This window comes from Falco rusticolus, chromosome 11, assembly GCF_015220075.1.
Source record: "Falco rusticolus isolate bFalRus1 chromosome 11, bFalRus1.pri, whole genome shotgun sequence".
NCBI classification, from domain to species: domain Eukaryota; kingdom Metazoa; phylum Chordata; class Aves; order Falconiformes; family Falconidae; genus Falco; species Falco rusticolus.
In genome coordinates, this window is record NC_051197.1 from 10,884,774 (window position 1) to 10,905,456 (window position 20,683).

At 38.4% G+C, this 20,683-nt stretch overlaps 1 protein-coding gene across 10 annotated transcripts in view; it reads right to left on the bottom strand.

The window, feature by feature from the left end:
- Positions 1-20,683, bottom strand: part of MAST2 (microtubule associated serine/threonine kinase 2) — a 192,301-nt gene that overhangs the window by 56,973 nt on the left and 114,645 nt on the right. For 8 of the 10 annotated variants that reach the window (XM_037404070.1, XM_037404066.1, XM_037404069.1 and 5 more), the window contains 3 exons: positions 10,453-10,544; positions 3,615-3,690; positions 1,143-1,163 (listed from right to left, as the gene is read on the bottom strand). In XM_037404070.1, coding sequence (XP_037259967.1) covers positions 1,143-1,163; positions 3,615-3,690; positions 10,453-10,544 — 189 coding nt within the window. The remainder of the gene's footprint in view (positions 1-1,142; positions 1,164-3,614; positions 3,691-10,452; positions 10,545-20,683) is intronic. The other 2 variants (XM_037404067.1, XM_037404071.1) reach the window with 1 other exon arrangement.

A 20,683-nucleotide genomic window follows, 5' to 3' on the forward strand; every position in this document is an offset into this window, starting at 1 on the left:
CATGCTTCATGCATTTAAAAAAAAAAAATACTCAAGCTGTAATGCAGATTTCTATTGCATGCGTATGTTATAGCTAAACCCCATTTAGCCACAGGTGATTTCTTTGGCAAGACAATTACACGTAAAAGAACAATCTCAAAAAATTCCAAGAGAAATGAAATTCCCTTCCTATCCCTGAAAAACAACAAATAGCAGCATTATAAAGTCACTGCATGATGTGGTCAGACGATCTTCATGCAGGTTCTTGTAAACATACAGGGGTACTGGGGTCTTCGTTTAGGTCATTGATTCAACCTCAGTTTGGACATTCAGTCCCAAAGCAAGACCGTATGTTCCTGTCTCCTCAAGCACTAGACGAGAATGCACAAGTCACTTATCTTTTTTGCAAAAGGAAAGCCTAATCCCTTTTTTTACTGAGTTGCCTAGACCGTGTATTTGAATTACATCAGAACTTTCATTTTGACAAAGTTTAAAAAAATATAGTCTTTCTCAATTAGAAAATTACAGGACACCTCTTCAATGCTTGGGCTATTTTCTGCTGATGCAATCTGTGCAAGCAATGCGCTATGCAGTCAGGACAACACATACCAGCTCTAGTCTAGCAGAAAGAAGTGGGACCAGAGTAGAATCAAAGGCAGTGGGAAAAAGACTTTAAAAGAAAATTCCTCCTTCATTTACGCAAAATGTTTCAAAGTTACTTCAGTGTTTTGTTAATAAATACATTTTTAGAAAGACCTCATGCAATATTGCATCAAGAAAACATACCTGGAAAGAAAGTTTTAGGTCTTTTATTAATTGTAGACCCTTTGCTAGCACAATAAAAACTTGCAAGCAACAGATTTTGCCTTTAAAATAGCATTTTAATTACTTAAGGAGGTATTTTTATGGCACTAAATGTTATTTAATGAACAGTAGATCAATTTCAAAAGAAGAAGGTGCTAGAAGAACAAGGCATCTCCTCCAGAGCACTGTTTATCATTTTACGCCAAAATGCAAAGGTTTCCTGTTTTGATTACCACAGAACAGAAGCTGAATGCCTAAATGGGGTTATTACAGCATGAACTTGTTAGGGACGCAGGCTCAGCTGCACAGAAGCGTAGTTCATACACACACACAAACAGTAGCAATACCATACACGTTACCTGTCTGCTCTGTGTCCATGGCTGTATGGGAGAAATTATACAATGACAGTGAGAGAGGGAGAAGGAAAAGATGCATACGATTTCTGAAAAAAACTTCATCTGCTGTCACTGGTATTCCATTAAGATCAGTTTTAGTGCATATGAACAGAATTAACCATACATTCCCTTATACAAACGGGAGGATTCCTGAACACGCTAACTTTGTGGCTATGACACAATGATTGAAAGGGTGTCTAGCAAGGGATTTATGATTAATCACTACTCAGACTATGGACAATCTTGCAGTACATTGTAGCGAAACTGGCTTTACAATAAAATGAGTTTTCCAAATGTATTTCCTACTCTGTTCCAAAAATCAACTCATCACGGGGCTACAATGAAAGAATGGAAATCACAAACAATGTCCGAACAGGGTAATAAATGAAGAAATTACACCAAATATAAAAGGCAGAAAATCAGCAACAAATCACTTCTGTGAAGGCAACGGGACAAAATCAGGTAAGAACCATCTCTTAAGACCCATGCAATGCCGTTCAAAAGAGTACAGTGAAATACCCATTTGTCTGGGGTAACAGAGCACCACATTTGCAATTACTTAAAGCGATCATATAGAAGTTATTCTGATACCACTATGTGATAATCTAATAAATACATATTGGTACTGCTAGCATAGCTATTCAGGGTGTAATGCAAGTAAAAAATAGAAACAAGTTTCTAAAACAAGCTGTGCTTAAGTGTTCTTTTCAATGACAGAAGTACAGAGAGCAACATGCATACTGTCAAATGAACCACAGTATTTGACAGGACAGACTATACTCATCTATTTCATTAAAAATTAGATTTTAAAAGTGGAAAAGTATGAAAGAGTACCCTTCAGAGTTTTATTATTAGAACATTTATTTGCTGCTTGAAATTTTAGAAAGCAGTGGTACTTAAAACATCAAATTGAAGCAAGATGTGAAAAAAATATGTTTTTACAATGGTTTCAGCTGCAACTTTCCTCCTGTGTTCCAGGTTCCAGAACTCCAGATACTGTAAAAACCGGTAAAAAATCAGCTGATTTCAACAGAACTTATTGAATATGCCCAGATCAGGCCCAGAGGCCTTTTTTAAAATAAAGGTGAATACTACGAGTCCATTTGAATTGTTTTACCAGCAAGTAAAACACTATTTTTTCCCTTTAAGGCAATAGGAAAATATATATCCAGTCTGTCGCACTTCACACACAAGTATGAAGTTTTTTTCTTATGTAAGACCTGAAGACCAAAGTCCACTTCAAACAGTATTCAAGGACACCAGGTCTTCTAGCAAATCACCTCAATGCAAAAATGCTCCAGTATTACCTGCCATTCAGATAAAGGGTGTACCTTATTTCATCAAATCCTAACCCTTTATTCTGCTTTGAAGTTTTGAGCCCCATCCCTTTTCTAAGTAGCCCTCAAGCCAAATCTGTCATTCTCAGAAAACTTACTTCCTCTCAGGATGATCATGCGTCTCCCATTCCCAGATCATTTTAACACAGATTGCATTTTTTCACCCAAGGAAGAGTCTAGCAAATCCAAAATACCTTCCCCACACTTGAATCTAGCAATCCTGCTGCTATGCCCAAACCCTGCTTGGGATCTCTCTGTTTTCCCTGTTTATTTCTCCACATTTAACTTTCTGTATCATTATCCATTTCTGCCTATCTGCTGGGACACAACATTCAATGCACCATTTGTCTGCTTCTCCCAGCTGTCTTTATTCTTTCTGTCCTATTCCTTACACTAAATTCATCACTACAGTATCAGATTTCTTTCCACCAGTTTGATATACAGCATGACCTGCATTTGTCTAGCATTCACTGCAGGACAGATGATAGCTTTACATTCAGGTCTCTCAATGCTGCTGCTCTTCTAGAGGTTCTTGTAAACCTGCAATTTCAATTATCAGCTATTTTCCTCATTAGAGCAATAATACACCCTTGACGCCAATGCCCAAGACAGCAGAGAAAACTAAAAAGCTACTACCAGTCAGCAGGCAGCGAATGAATGCACACACAGTTGTGCATGCCTAATTTTAGGTATGTTTACATCTTTGTGCAGACACAGCAAAGATCAGTACACTTTGAATACACCTCAGTTATTCAGTGAGAACATCTAGGACTACAACTAAGATACAACTATCCCAATCATAAACTGGGTTTAATGTCATTATGACTAAATTACGTGTCATATCACACATCCTACATGCCATTCTGGGAGAATGTTGCCGCCTCCCTAAGCAGTATTGACTACTTAATTTACTTCATCTTCTTCTAGGTCTGAAAAGCATTCTGGGTGCTGCTGAGATCTAAACCCAAAAGAATAAAATAAAACTGCAAACATCACAGAAAGTAAAACACAATCACAAAACCTCTAACCCATAGGCCATTTCTAAATAAAAGTATACAGACTATGTTTGCCAGTCCAAAGAGAATAGATCCTGCCTTACCTTCGGGAAGGAACAAAGGAAAAATGAGCAGGTGCATTTGGAGAGAAGTTCCTGGGACTGTCCAAAGGGCTGCTACCTGTTTGAGAAAATAAAATTAAAAAAAAAAAAAAAAAAAACAAACCAAAAAAACCCAAAACAAACCCAAAAACATTTCATTCAATTTGCAACAAACTGAAAACAAATAACTGAAAATACAGAGCTTTGAGTCTCTGACCTTTTGAACATTAGTTTGATAAAGAAACATTCTTATACAGATGTATCAGTATTTTGTCTCCTTTTAAAATAACTTAAGGTGTATGCTTTCTTTGTTGCTTTCAGGTAAGTAATATATCACTTATACACAATATAGTCTTTTAATATTTTGCAATAGTTTTTTCTACATACAAACTTTTCCTAACACTTCTCAGTGAAAAAACTGAGTTAGAAATTACACTGATGACAGTTCCAGCAATAATAAATAGCGAGAAAGCATTTATTCACAATGTACATCAAGGCTGAATGCAAAATTCACTGAGGAAATAAAAGACATATCAAAGGGACTGTACAGGATAGTAAAAGGACTATACGTATGTAAAATGATCTGGCTATAACATAGCAGCATTTGCCCTAACTACCACTTTTCTGAAATAATACTTCTACCATGAAAATGAAAGCTCCAGTGAATTTATACAGTGAGGAAAAAATAACAATTTTCTCTTGGCACAAGAATACTTACTCTGGGCTTTGTCATATGATGTGTAAGCATATTGGTGATAAGTGATATATTGCAATGTATTTTATTTCAAAGGAAAAAGCAACCATTTCATAGAAAGCCTTTCTGACAGCCAGAATCATTTACACACTAACTGCAGAAACCTTTGAAAGTTATGGATGAATTAGAAGCTTCATGTCAGCGAGTATGCTATCTACTGGGCATATTCTTAAGTGGTTTGCTCTTTCAGATCCTTAATACAAGCACAAAAGAGAAACTATACATAGTAAACATTAGCCAACAGCAATTTCTTTATGCACAGACAATAAAACAACATTAAAATAGCAGTAGGAAAACTAAATAGATACCAGACAGGCCATACACTGCAAGGTATGTAACGGCGGTCATCACAAATGTTTTCAAATTTAGATCCCATATAAAGTGGATTTATTTTAAAAGTCACGTTGAAAAGTCAAACATCAATGATAAGTCATCTGCAAAGGACTTCTCTGTTTTGGGCAAAGTACTAGGTTCCCACCTTGCCCCTCAAGCCAGCACTGTTTGTAAGGCTACTGTCCCATCCAGCACTGCACTGAAGCTCGTAATTAAGTTGCATTAATTTCAACCCAAGTTATTCATACGCCTTAACTGTGATACTGAGCAGAAATGGAATAGAAGCATTGTGCTCGGTTGAAGAGAACTCACACTTGAGGTATACAAATGGTTCACAAAAATCTGCAGTAGCATCTCCCCACTCCTGTGAGCAAGGTGTGTGCACACCTGGCACGCATGCCGGGGCAGGTAGGGAGGAGGAGAGAAGAACAAGCTGATACCTGCTGGGATTAGGATGGCCACAGCACAGCACAGGCCAGCAAATGCCATCTGGTCTACAAGCCCATGAGGGGAAAAACAGCAGCTGGTTGAGACTAAAGCAGCCCCAGGCTGATCTAACATGTGTCAAGGGGTGATGAGAGAACGGGAGAGGTAAGTGAATTCCAGACCACTCAACAATCTGCTTCATCAAGAGCAAACTAAATTAAAAACGAAGTGTTTATTTTCCTTTGGCTTGGTTTTCTTTTGTATTGTTAGTTAAGAAGTAACAACAAGTTCACAGTGTAACAACACAATGTAAGTCTTCACCCAGAACTGGCTACCATTTAACCCATTCCCAGTAAATCCCAAGTGGGAAGGGGAGAGAGTGATCAGAAATCAGTAACTAGATAATTTTTGGTGCTTCATTTATTAAGCTTGTACTCATTTTAATTTTTACGGTCACAGTGGAAAAACAGAGACTTTACGCCACTTTTGAATTAAGAGAGGACCGAGCGGTTTGACAGTCTAGATGGCACTGCAAGCTCACAAGAAAGATGGAAGAAGGCTATGACAGCCACAAAGTAAACAACTCAAACCACACGTGTCCTGGTAGCAGCACGTGGGTAGGGTTAGGGTCACCATTCACCTGTTAGCAGAAAGCTGAAGGAGCATTTTAGATCAGGAGGAAATGCAGCAGGACTGAGGCCTTTCCACCGTTATGTTGACCTTCTAACAAAACAAGGAATGCTGCTCATTCTAGTAGGAACCTTGGTCTTTGCCTTCTCATTTTTCAAGCTTTACTGCCGATGAACCCTACTGTGTCAAGATGATCCTTTTGAACACAAAGCCCATTGCCCAATGCTATTATAAACAATGAACTGTCATTGCCTTCTTATATCTTCATCAATCTTGTGTAAGCTTTCCAGATTATGATCAAAATAGGATTTCAAAATAACTGAGCAAATTGGGTAATGACAGGTTTTAAATCTTGAAATTAAGTATGCGGGTGTTCAAACCCTTCTGAGCCTACACAATCTGGTACGGAAATACTACTAATTTTTAAGCAACTGCTTTTTCAGATTTATATGGCATATTTCCTTCCAGACACTGGAATTTTAATTAGATCCCCTGTGAGTTGTTTCTAGTTTTAAAATGAAAAGCAATTAGTTTTTCTACTCAATTCAAGTCTGGGTGAAGCTTTTAAAACAACAACAGGGAGAAGGGGAATTACTACTTTTCCTAAAATTTCCCAGTACTGCTGCATCTGCTGTAGTTGAAGGAATTTTAATAAGAGAAGCCTTAGTGCAGTAGTCTCATTCACCAAGGCTGATCGAAACTCTACTTACTCTGTTAGCAAAGGTAAATTCCCCTGTTGCTCAAGGGTTATAGTTGGCTACTACTGAACCTGAAACAACTCTGTCTCAAGGGAGGCTGTTACACAGAATGATTGCCCATTAGGTAAATCAACACAGTTACACGAACGTTAATAATTCAGATGTGAACCTTTACATTTTCCGGATGCAGGAAGAAGGATGCAGCCAAAGCATCTGTACATCTGCTACCCTCAAAATACAAAAACAGACCTTATGGGCAACAGATAGGTGAAAGTTTCAGTTATCATCTACAAACATGACATTCATCAGATAGGTGATAAGTCCAAAAACTCACACTAGAACCATTTTGTAAAACCTGCTTCTGAGATTTGGAAAAATAAATAAATGCAAAAGACAAAGTTGTTGCGGTTTTCTACACAGTATATACCAACATTATGCTACAAAATTCGCTGCCTTCCAGCACACACAAATCTCAAAATGATCAAAAAATTTTAAGCGCCCTGTGTGCCACCTGTCATATATAGTGAATGCCATGGTGCTCTCACACCATCCAAGGATCACACACGTGAAATGCTGATGAACCGCAACTTTGATAACCAGGGCAGGATCTGGAGTGGCATGTTCTATACCCTGCTCGCTCTAAAAATAATACATAAATAGAGGCGTTAGTAATAGCCATTTTTCTGCCAGAAGGTGGAACCGAACTCTCAGTGTCAGAGCAGAACAACTGAATTCAGTACCACAGTGCTGCCTGCCAGCAGCTCCCTCCACCTGCCATTGCAGACGGGAGCAGGACAAAGGTCCCAGCAGTTACAAGTGTCTCCACTGGAAGCCAGTGAGCAACCTGGCTACCTTACAGTTGTGTCAAGTAAATTTTAAAACAGCCTGAACTTCAATCATCCAGCTGTAATTCTTTCAAACTGAATTATAGAGATGATGTTGCTTCTTTGATTGATTTTAAGCTTTTCATTTTAAAATATAATCTAATAGTAACTTAATAATCAACCTCATGATGTAACCTCTCTGTAAATTTCAGATTTTTAAAAATGGATTCAAAGAAATACAAACAAATGTAAGGAACATGTGTGTATATGTTTTTTCCCCTCTCTGATTTTAAAAGAAAAAGAATTTAGAATAAAGGGAAAATTTTGAAACCTGTATTCCTAGAACTGGGCACTTCAAGTTTGGGAGATTAAACAAGCAGAGTAACTTTCCTACAAAGTTAACAAGCTGCAGCTATCTATACTGATGTCCCAGCTCATTTTGGAAAAAATACTTCATACAATTTAAAAACTGAATTAGCACACTTCAAATCCATTGTGTTCTTGAATCAGAAGTGGTTTCACGGTAGAGTTGAAATCATTTGGATGTACTTCAACCTCAAATGTTGAGATCTTTTAAGTATTACTTTTCCTCTGAATTTTGTAGGATATAAAATTGCCTGGCATCTTATCTGGATGCTGTTTCAGACAGTAAGTCTATCAGCCTGGATTAGTGTTCATTAGGAGGTAGGTTTGCCTGATGGACAATCAACTGTGCTATGTCACACCCACTGACTTTTACATTACATACAGAAGAATAATTCCTGAAGCTAGTGCTATACAGGACTTGATTTTAGAATGGTTTCTGAACAGAACATTTTAGAAAGCCTCCCTGATTTCTCTGCATGCCTGCTGTTCCTTATGACTCATAAGAGAGGTTCAGAATGGGCATTAAGAAGAGCATGTTCCAGACAAAAGAGGCCAGGGAGAGGCACCAGCATTTCTTAGTAACTTATCAGTCTATGTGCCTGAACAAACAGACTGATAGATTCTGTTCAAATACTAAACAAATATCACAGCCTGTTCTCACATTCATATCTCATATATGGTATTTCTTAAGAAAATATTTGTGACTCTACTCTAAATTTCATGTGCTTTTGTCTCTTGAATAAATTATTTTTTCCAGGGAAGACTCCTAAATATACTACCGGTGAAGAACTCTAACTACAAGTAATTTATCTTCCTGTACTCTACTGGCTACTCTTGGAGGTCACAAAGGATGTCCTTTTAACAAATTTTAAGTCCCATATGCAACATCAGAACAAAAAATGGAAATATTTGACAATTACTGCTAAAGAAAAATGGCATACCACTGATTAATTACTCTTGTTTCTAGAAGACACTTACATACTTCTCATAAAAGATAAGCTTGTAAAGCCTGAGACAGCATCAAAACCACTGCAAGCAATTTTTCATTTTTGAAATAGACAGAGGAGAAAAGCAAATCAAAAGAAAGGAAAAGAAAATATAAATGTTTCTATTGTGAACATTTCTGTATTTGTTTTCCAAGCAATGATCATGTCAACATCTTTTTGCAATCTGCCAAGCAAGGACCCTTCCTTCACATTCTGAGGAGCACCTTTCTCTATCGCTTCAGTTAAAGGCTTGTACAGGTAATTTAGAATGTGGTAAATCCAACATACACATCAACTCTAAGAACAAAGTAAAGAGTGCAATGTAACTAAGTAGAGAATCTCTACCAAGAAAAATGCCTTGTTGGAGTCAAATTTTATAAAGCTATCACTATCACAATCACACACACAACAGAACCGAGGGAGTTTGATGTGAAATGGAATTGCCCTGTGCAAATTTTTGGCCCTGCACTTTATCTGAGATTCTGAAGCAAAAATAAAGTTGGTTTAATATATAACTTTTAAATTTTTTTTAACATTTTGATTTGAAAATTCTGGGTAATTTAAAAAAACAAACCAAGTAATTAAAGTAACTTCCTACCCTTCCATGACTGGGCTTTATAGCATTCTGAGCTAATATGACAGATTTTTATGAAAACTTACATTTATGAAAGATTTTTATGAGAGTGGCTGAGGCTGTCATGGGCATTCCTGAACAATAACTTTGCTCTTCTTTCTCCTTTCAACAGGCTGGATGTCACCCCTCAAGATGCAAATAGAAGCAGATGGCTCCTTCTAGTTGAGCCACTATCAATTTGCTGTTCTTTCTCAGCATTTCCTTAGTTTCAATCTCCAGAAAGTATTTACAGAACATACTGCCATGTAGGAGGAGGAAAGTCTGATTATAGTGAAAACAAGTTACTTGTCTTACATGCAACAGTGACATACTTCCAGAGAGGCTCCACCGTGGATGATGTGCCACGAATGTTCAAGCTGTTTCACGCTACTGACTGGTGCCCATTAGGGCCATACCTGAAGCCCAACCATCTTCTCTGGCATTTTGAAATATCAAAACCAATGTAGTCACACATCACCTACCTCCCTCAGCAATAAAAATGTCAAGGGAACATGCTGTTCAGGCAAGCTGTTGAATCTGCATGTGTGACCCTTTCTGAAAATCTGTGGTTACTGCAGGCTGAATAATCATTCTTTCTTTTTCTACAGAAAGAACATCTCCACACACTTCACCTCAATGACTAACAAGCAGTTGCCCATTTGCTCTGAAATGCGCATTTCCCAGTTGCTTCCATGGTAAAACTGGCAGTAATGTAAACAAAGAAAAGAATCCTAAACATCTCCTGTCGCTCTAAGTAGCAGATAGAGACCATAAGATAGCACACTGCACAGCTGACAGGCTGCCAGAGGCACACAGAAATACGCAGGGTGTCTCTTCTCGTGAGAACTGCAGTTAAATCCTGGCACAAACTAATCATGCTAGAGCACCCAAACCAAGATATTCACTTACACGTATTTATTTAATTTTATTTTACTTCATTCTCCATCTCAGGTTCTTTTGCAGAACGTAAGAGGACTGAATCCTCCAGAAAGAATGGAGGATAGGTATGGTAGTAAACTAGGGAGTACAGAACAGATGAGGACATAAAATATTTATTTTTAAATGAGAAGACCCTCTTACAAGTTAGAAAGGTGAAAAACTACAGTAAAAGAGCGTATTTTGATGCAGAGTATCAATATGTTCAAACTCACTATAATGAACACTGACATTTTTCCTAACGATCCCCAGGTAAAGCAGTCCTAGGCAGTTACCTGCATGTCCATGAAGAGGGGAATGTGGTCGCGGGAGAGTTGGAGATGTGCTGGATGTTACAATCAAACTCTTTCTGTTGCTCGTCCGACAGCTGAAAGAAAGAAATATAAACGATAAGGCATGGTCAGACCAACAAAAGCTGTGAAGGCAGGTCCTGCAGAACATCTTTCAGCTAAGGAGGAATCCCTCAGTATTTAGGTCAGTATTTCCTCACACTCTCAATCTTAGTGACCCTGCAAAGTAGTAAACATACAGGGCCAAAAGGTTCTTTGTCAGCAAGAAGTGTTTTAGTACATGAGAAGCAATATAAAAACTGTATCTCAAGTATCTAGGCCACTAGAGATAGCCAACAACACATTCCTGATTCACAAAATACATGCAACTCATGCTTTACGAATCACACAAAACCCAAAAAGCTACAAAATACCCCAGAGTGCTTCAGACATTCTTACCAATATCCAACCTAGCAAATAAATCTGTTACAATTATTGGCTATTACTGTAAGAAACCAGAATATATTCTGTAGGGCAGAGTTAAAATTATGAAGAAAAAAAAAAAAAAGTGTTAGCACAATTCAGCAGCTGAGCAGGATTATGAACTTAAAATCTGAGATTCAAGACTCTCTGCGAATACGTGCAGCAATAATGACAGAGAACTCTGCAACGCAAGTTTCAGACAAGCCCTCTGCCGCATCAGCTCCACTCACTGCCATGATTTTGTTCCAGCAAAGAAAGTGACACTTCTGTATGAGGCAGTTGAGACTTACTTTTTTCCCCACTGGAGTTTCAGAACTTAGCCAAATGAAGAGAACGATGTGTTCTTCCATTTGTTCCCAGCCCGTGACTGCTAGTAGCAAACATTTAGCTCTAAAGATGTTAAAAGTAATTGTAATGGGCAAGAGAAACATTTCTAAATCATGGGGACTGTGAACAAGAGCAACTAGGTATTTAAATCGCTTCCTGATCACCACTTTTCCTGCTTAAACAGAATTAACAGCCCAAGCTCCCAGCAAAGTCTCCCAACTGACCAAGTATTACAGCTAAGTACACTTCTTCATTGTACCGCTAACTTGCCTTCTAGATGGCAGAAACATTTCTGCTTACTTCAGCAGTTCTCAAAACAGGTAACTAAAATCATATTGGTCTTGATAGGGGGCGGGAGAACAGACAGGAGCGGGGAAGGCTGAGCAGAGGCTGAACAAGGACACTGCCAGCCCAGCTGCAGAGGTGTCCTGTGAAGCTCCACATTGGGGTACTGCAGGCGCGTGTGAAGCCTGTTTGCTCGCAGAGTCCAAAAGCTGACGCCTGCCTCAGTCCTTCCTGCACCGGCTGATCTTCTGGAGCTGCCCAACAATAAACACCCTCAGACTGCCAAGAACTACAATTTAATGCAAAACTATTTTGCTGTCACAGGATACAGTGCATCTGACTATTATTTGTAAGCTTTTTTATTGCTGTTCTATAGGAAACTAGAGAACTTGATATAGAAAAAAATACAACTGAACTGCCAACTATAATAAACAGTAATAAAGTTGAAGCACCATTAACTGCTATTCAGGCTCTTTAGTGTACTTACAGCATTCCTCAAAATTATCCAACTGATTCCATACGATCTCCATTTACATTCATGTATTATTCAACAACAGTCCATCCAAAAACTGATTGCCATTGTGTACATCATACAGAAAACCTAAAAGCCTGATTTTAAGATGCTTAAAATCTCAGTTTATGGATTTATTTTTTTTAATGTGTTTTCAGTTACTCTATTCCAGTAACTGTTGAAAAAACCAGAATACTTAAATCCAACATTAATACCACATGATCATTATGTTTATATTACTAGAAAATCTTTCTCACAACACGGAAGTCCTCAGCATTCTGATATAATGTATATTACTATGTAAGGAATAAAAAAATCCTGGGTATTTTAATACAAATAATAATTTAAGATCTTTCTCAATATAAAGCACTAGTACAGTGAGAACACAGAGCTTCATTCTCTATGGTCATATTCCTTTGCTAAAGAGAGTTCCTAAAATACACTTTACCACAGCAATGTCTGGAGCTGGCTATGGAAACTTGGTATATTTAAATCACAGCATGAAGGGGAACACAAACTGTCCCAGCCTTTTAACTGCTTGCCCGCGTTTGCCAAAGTGAACTGAGTTTCACAAACCCATTTTCTCCGCTGTTCTTGCAAAGATATGGAACCAAAAGAGAAAGGGTTAAGTGGCTGGAGAGCAGGCACAGCCAGACCTGTTAAAATAGGTCAGGTTTACACAACCGTACCCAGAGGAGTGAACGGCTTGGCGTGAAAGCCTAGCCCCAAGTTAGGAATAATACACTGTTCTCTTTACACCCTCAAAATTGGATAACTTTCAACTTCCCTGGATCTCTAATCTGGGAAGGGGGAACATCACTTAGGCCTGTTTAGCCATTTCTATGAACCATGTGTGTTGGCAATAAAGCAAAGCTTAAACACAGAGGCTAAAAGCAGAATATCTAATTTCTTGAATCCACGTTATATGATGAGAAAAATAGACAGACCAATACAATCACACTCTCTACTGGTTGGCAAGAGCCCTCTGGATATGCACATAAAACTTTTCATAGATCTTGGAATCCCAGAGAAACTACAGAATAAGAGTGATGGAATTCTGGCAGTCACAAAAATACAAAAAAAAAAAAAAAAAGAAAGAAAAAGTGTCACAAAAATACAAAAGGGATGGGAGGAGGTAATATAAAGATGCTAGTTGGGCGATCTCCCCCAAGAAGTCACCGTGACAGCATTTGAGCACCTCATAAAGAGCAGCTAAATATGAGAGAAGCAAAGCTGGCTTTAACCAGGCCTTTGTGCCAAATAAATTCAAACTTGTTGATTTCAGTGTTGGCAGAAACAGTTCAAATCAAGAAAAAACTATTTCCTGGAAGATGCACTTTAGCCAGACAGATGGTACCAGGCTGAATAATGAGCTACAAGGCCAATGATAATGAGGAGACCATGTTATTAACCTTTTAAATTGCATTAATTATTGTTTATTACTGTTCACAAATTCTCAAAAACAATACTAGATGTTTCCTTGCCTTTAAGATAACTCAATCCAAGTAAGAAAACAGGAGGAGGAGAAAGTAGAAAGGGAAAAGGTAACCTATACATCTCTAAGCATTTTAACTAGAAAAAAATAAAGTTCTTAACCAGTCCAGAGAGATTCCAAGCTTTATTATCTGTTTATAAGCCAAAGTTTTGCTTTTTTCATTAAATGCAAGACAAGCTGTACCCTGACCCCGCTTTCCTCTCACAGTTTGGTGTGGGCCTTGTTAACCTTTTTTTTTTTTTTTTCCAGATCCCACTTCATAATTCCAGGGAAAAAATCCCCTCCAGGTCTTCCAGTTTAGGCAAAGCACGATTTGAACAGCAGAGTTTCCGTGCCACCCAGGCTCCAGGCAACGGAGGGTTCGGGGGGCTATCAACACGAGTGCCCCTGCTGCCACCCCCTGCCCGCCTTTGCCACCAGGAACACACATACCCTCAAACCAAGCCTGGAAACCTGTGAGAGCACAACAGCAACTCGATTTAATTCCGAACACGCACAGCAAAACGGATAGTTTATATGAAATATTTGAAACAATGCCTTTGCCATCACTATGGAAATGGAGCTTTTACTATTTCTAGAGTTAACTTCACTGCCTGCAGTAAAAATAACATTTGTTACGTGGACTGAAGCGTTCCCAGCACATTCTTGAAACTGAACACTGCAGGACATCGAACGTGGGTCTGGTAACTGGACACTGGTTTTGGACCCACTGAAATGCACCCTGGAGCCAGCACCCGTGGCTGGGGTTATTTATGAGAACATGTGGTGGCGTACCTGCGAGCCGCACGCAGCCCCGGTGCTCGGCCGCGACACCCTAACAAACCTCCTCCGAGGCACCAACAGACAAGTCTCTGTCGAGCCTCTAAAACGGGCACCATGAGCACACCTTACTTTCTATGCATTTTCAGTCTAAAAAAGAAATCAGTGTTTCAGTTTCAGCACAGATCAATATTTGATCCTTTATTTTAGCAGTTTACTCTGGGGATATCTCCAACTCGCTGAGCAAAATCCATTAACGTCCATGAGGCATTCATGTAATGAAAGCAAGGGCCACAGAAAAACAATTTAAAAATAAATGACCAACCACCACTATCAAGTAATTCCATAGCGTTGCTGCTTATTAGAAATGAATAATGATAAGGAAGTTTCTCAAAATCTATCTAAACCTACAGGCCTCACAGATTTCTCACAGATGAAGCTGCTCAATGTACAAGTAAACAAGATTAGCACCGATTGCATGAGTCTTCCCTTAGACTTAGACAGCAATCAACTTGAAGTAAAAAAAATGTACAGAAAAATTACAGCTTAAATGACATTTTGGTTAGTAATCATTAATGCATTTGTTCACATTAGTAATTTTTAATTACAGAGTTTTGGTTTTGTAAACCATCTGAGGATGTCAGAGTGCCGGATCACTCCCGCATTAACCAATAACTCCTTTCAAAATAACATTTCAGAAGTCCAACATCAGACTTGTTCCAGATTTGACATGTAATTCAGTGACCCTAAATCCCTACAAAATGGGTTCCAAAATTCAGGGTGATCATACCTACAAAAGCTATCTGTGGTTACATATTTTCCTAAAATGTACTGTCACCTAACCAAACTTCACTAGATTCTCCTCTGATGTTACAGGAGTTTGGTTTCAGTTGATTTGCTTTACAAAGACCTCTTTATAAGAAACAGGCATTTTGGAAATGAAAATAAGTATTTAAAATTTTTATTCACAATGGCAGAAAATTTACAAAATCCAAAATCTGCATGTCAATGAATGCACCAGCTGCACAGAAATGTTAACTAGATGTGGAAGTTACTGTCTTAATTATAGTAATTCAAAGATGGAAGCAATTTTGTAAGCTTTAGCACTACCAACAACAGGGATAATTAGTTCTCTAAAATAGATAAGAATAAGTAAGCATCTGGTTCAACTGATAGGTTTTTTTTATGTTCAAGAATAGTTTAAAAGTTATTCATCCTAGAATAACCGGGGAAAAAAAGTGTTGTTATTCATGGTGTAGGTCTGGTGGTCTGCACATTCCTACAACAAACACTACTTCTTTCCTCTTAAGGAAATGCAGTTAAGCTCACTTGAGACCCAAAGGATGGAAGTGCAATCCAACAAGCAACTTAATGATCGCAGATAGATTCTCCATCACAACAGACACAGAACTATCCTCTTCCCAGTGTCACCCAAGAAAGCAGCACGTATTTCCTGTCATTAAGTCCCATGAGCAGAGAAACATCCTTAAACGGGACGCTTTGCTCCAAGTTGTATGGCTTGCTGTAGGTGACAGGCTGCTGCAGACTCACTCTAAAGGCATTTGCTCCATGCAGGACGAAAAGCTTCATCCTCCTCCCTCCTTTTTTTAAATGCCTATTTCTTATTAATCCGGGTATGTGCAATGCATGAGTTGCTTCAGAGGAAGAAGATTTGTAGAGTCATCCATGGATGACATCTTGGAAAATGAAGAAGACTTCATTTTGCCACAAAAACAGAGGAAAGTCCTGCCTCTGTCGAAGTCCTTCCCTTTCAGTATTAAAAATGTGAAGGGAGTGCTCCCATGCCTCATGCTGGTGCCAGCAAATTAGAGTCACTGTGTGGATGACTGTAGAAAGATGTGAATTCTGCGAGACAAGGAGCATGAAGACAAGAGATGCAGTCAACTTGTGAAGTGTGGGCTGCAGTTCTGTACAGATATCCAAAGAGAGCATGGGGTGGGGTAAAAAACACATGAAGAATGTCTTTTTTCACCACAACACACATTTCAGCATGCTAACAAACACATTAACTGAAGTGAGCATGGAGATGAGCAATGTAAGGCTTCCAAAGCACGTGGTAAGTTGGGTGTACACTGATTCTTTTGTTTTAAGGAAAATTAACATCTTAGTGCTTAGGAATTAACTTATGGCATGAAAGACCATTTTCCTTTCATCTAAAACAAGCTATATATTAGATAAACCCTCCTACTTCATTTGTCAAGAAGCAGCAGCACCTCAAGCTAAGAAATCACAAATGAAAAGGCTAAAATTGCCAGTTAACATCAAATTTATGCCTAATTTGCCTAATGTTTGAGGCTGGTGCACACCTGCTTACACCACACTGTATAGTCCAGACCTTCTGCATTATTAACAACATACGAACAACTTTGCAAAGCCAAACAAAATGAAATGTCACAATAAATTACAATGACTGGTACAGCCATTCTCATCTAAATCAAGCCACTTTATTCTGAAATATTCCTCCCTGCCAAACACACTCAAAATCTATCTTTTTTCTTGTACGAAAAGAAAAAAAAAAAAGAAAAAAGAAAAAAGAAAAAAAAATCTGATTATGGAAGAGACACCCCAGAATAAATACAGACAATACTTAATGGGGGAAAACATACACCAACCTTCTCAAGCATCACTATCTCCTACTTCAGTTGTGTTATGCATTATACTGCCATGAAGTTACATCACAAAGTGTGAAGGAATGATTTAATGAAAACTAAGCATAACTGCATACTTTCTCATTTCCTCCAACTCTATTATTAAATGCTTCACGTAGCGTAACTGCTTTTTAAATAACTCTCTACTCAGCAATTCTCACGGAAGAGCGTTTATCACATTTTTTTCTCAAAAAAACCCAAGCAAACAAATTCACAAATAAAATGACAAAGTGATCTTGTATTGTTTCAAATCTTTTAACCGTGTAGCTTACAATGATACGCAGGTGTGTAATATAATAAACTCATTCTAAACACTCTCCCCAAAGATGTTTCCAGAAAACTAAGCGTACGAGTTGAAAATGGAAGGAAACAGTTTTCCAGGATTCAAAAGTGAGGAGGTTTAATATAAACCTTGTGTAAGATTTATATATAATATAAATCTTTCATATTAGAAAAGTCATGCAGTTGCTTTGTACCACCCAACATGAACAGTTGTGTTCATTTTGTTTCAGAGCATTTTCTTCGTTGAAGTATCAAAAGATGTTACAAATTAGCTCTTTATCAGCTAATTGCAGTTTCAAATCTCAATATGAGGATAAATTACATATCTAATTTTAAAAGCTATTCTAACAATACATTATTTTAGAAATAGTCTCCAAATCAGACTGTGTCCATGGAGCTGCCTTTTCTGCACAGAGCACTGATTTTCACACTGCCATACAGTAGAATAATAACTATGGTGGGAGCATTAGGGATGTCAATGGGACTAAAATGTCTGCAATCTAATTATAGGCCAGATTTTGAAAATACATATTCTAAAGGTTAAACCAACAAAATCCATATACATGGGCGATAAAAATCTACACTTTTCCTGTGTCAAATACTCAAATAAAAAAGTAATCTCTTCCCTAAAAAACAACATCCAGGGTTTATTTTCTAGTGATGATTCACAGCCAAAGCTTTTCAATAGATTATATAGAAGCTCATGAAAGACAATGTGCCAACAACCTTTGTAACTACATATGTTTTCACAACTCAATGGAGTCAAAAAGCTATTCTTCTAGTTCATACAAATTGTCAGGTCTGCCCGGTCTTAAATCATTGTCGGATAGGGCAAACACCAGTGCAGCCACTACTCTAAGGAAACCCTAGTACAGCTAAAGCATGGGAAATTAGAAGAAAAAAAAGTATAGCTCTTTCTCTCTGAATGCTGCCCTCCCTCCACAAAAAGGAATGTAGACATACTTGTGGTTCAGCAGACCCCAAGCTGAATACACTTAGTTCATCGGTAGAAAGCAAATCTCTCCATCCACCAGCCAGCAGCATCGCTGGTTTGCACTGAGGACTGCCCGCTGCTGGAGTTGGCTGTTTCCAGCCTGTACTTTGGAAGAGGCGGAGAGGCCCTGTGCTCTCCCTAGCTACACTGGAAAGGTTTTGCCCTGTTAGTGAGACTCATCTTTCCAACTGTGGACATTAATAATAACAAACCTACTGAAGAGTTTCATGTTTTGTGCCTGCTTGGCAGAATTTTATGCTTACAGCGTGTTTTCATACCAGCTGGAACTACAGTCCTACTTTGGTTTTTAGGTAAACTCTCAGGCTAAGAGTGTTGGGCCATGTTTCCATCCCTGCTACTTAGCAGATGAGCCTTACTTACTGCACCCTCAGCTCCCCAAGGGGCAAAATGGACATCAGCTTCCCTAAGAACCATCCAGCATATGTAAGTTGCGAGCAATTTCCAACCCATAAGAGTACAGAACAGCCTGAAAAGAACAGGGCACCGCATCTGGACAAACACGCTAGAGGAGCAGACATCAGGGAGAATATGTTGTTAGACAATAAATCCACCGCCCAAGTCCTCAACCACAACCAATTCCTCACCATTTCAGGTCGCTTTGGGTAAAATCACCATCCCTCAATTTTTCAGTTCTACATGACTTTTCACAGAAAGGCTTCCTAGGTATTTTGGATTTATCTCAGAAGCTAGGAACCAAAGAAGAAGGGATGAAAATGTGTGACCTTTAAAAAAAAAAAATCCACCCAAGTAAGTTACAATATGTATTATCATGCTTTGCACCACAGGTAGGTATATCAGCTCATTCATCCCTCCTACCTTTTTGAAACATGCATCGCTCCAACCATCATCTGCTATGAGAACCATGTTCTTCTATCATATTGGGACTGCAGGTCTCCTTCTTTGAATTTTGCAGAATTTAAATATAAGAAAAACTATTTATTGAATAGGTAAACAATTCACGAGTCCATCCCCTATAGCAAAGCTATATGATGTAGATGCAGAAAATCAAAGTCTCAGTCTCAATCTGCCTACCTTACAACGGTACTTCAGATTTATACTTCTGCTTCTAAAATAAAATGTGAGAGTGTACTTTGTATTTTCTTTTTATTTTATGTATATGTACTTTTTATTACAAGACCTTCCCCTTCCTAAAGCAATGTTTCCCAACTCTTCGCAGCTTCCTACAAAACATACCAACCAATCAACCCAAAATCAGCATCAACTTCACAACATTTCTTAATAAAACAGGTTACTTCTAAAGACAGTCCAATGAGGAAAGGTTCATTTTTTCTAGAGGAACAAAACCACCTTCCTGTGAAAGTATCAAAACATGTGTGTATGCACACACAGACAAGCATTCAGTCTCCAAAGGCTTTCAGACAGAAGCACTGAAAACAATTTGTTGCTCATTATGTTTGCACACACAAAGATGGGAGAAACATCTTCAAAAATATCTCTAAAAAATAAAAGCAATGCATGAGGGTGCTAAGGTAGGCTGACAATAGTCTGATGGACATATTAGGAAAATATCCAGGCTTAACAAAACTGTAATCTCAGCAAGTAAGCTACAAAAGTTTTGACATTTGTCCAGGTCTAAGCTGTCTTAGAAAGGAACGTGCCGTGCTTTGCCTGCCTGGACACAACAGGGGCTGAGCAGAGCTGTCTCCTACCAAAGCAAGATAAAGGTGAGACTTCATGCTGGCGTGCTGCTTTAATCCAAAACAGATATCAAGAGAGAATATATAGTGCTCAGTGTGTTCCCTTCAGCTCTGTGAAAAGAAATGCTGCTTGGGACCCTTCTAATCAATACACTCACTGAATGGCGGAGAGGTAAAAAGGATACCTAGATAAGAGTTGGCTCTAAATGTCAAAGAAGTTGACAGACAGGAGCTGGGGTTCTGTGGACACTGAAAATGCTCAGCGTAGCAAGTAAAACTGGTATAGATTCATGTAAAGAGATACACTACAGTGCTGCAAATAAAGTATTCTGTTATCTGGTCCTTACTCATTTAGGGAGGCAGGTCTGTCAATAAAGCATTGTCTCAGATAAAAACCAACAAACTTAAGAGACGTGAAAAAATTACTTACAAAAATACACGAGATAGCTATACTGCAGGGCGTATTAGATCAAATAAGCAGCCCGCTTAAAAAATCCTAAGAAAATATGCTTGTAGAAGGCATTTCAAGTTAATGAAGCAATGAAACCACAAAAGGCAGCTGAAGAGGGGGAGGCTCAGGGTGCAGCTCCTACCCTGGCACAAAGAGCAGCCCTCAGATCTCCAGCAAGGCTAAGTTTCTGGAACAATCAAGACTGATTACATGTTAAACCTCATTCTTTTGTGTAAAGCTTACTTGCTATCTGAGACAAATGTTCATTATCCAATAGCTATCAATTTTTCATACAAGGATGG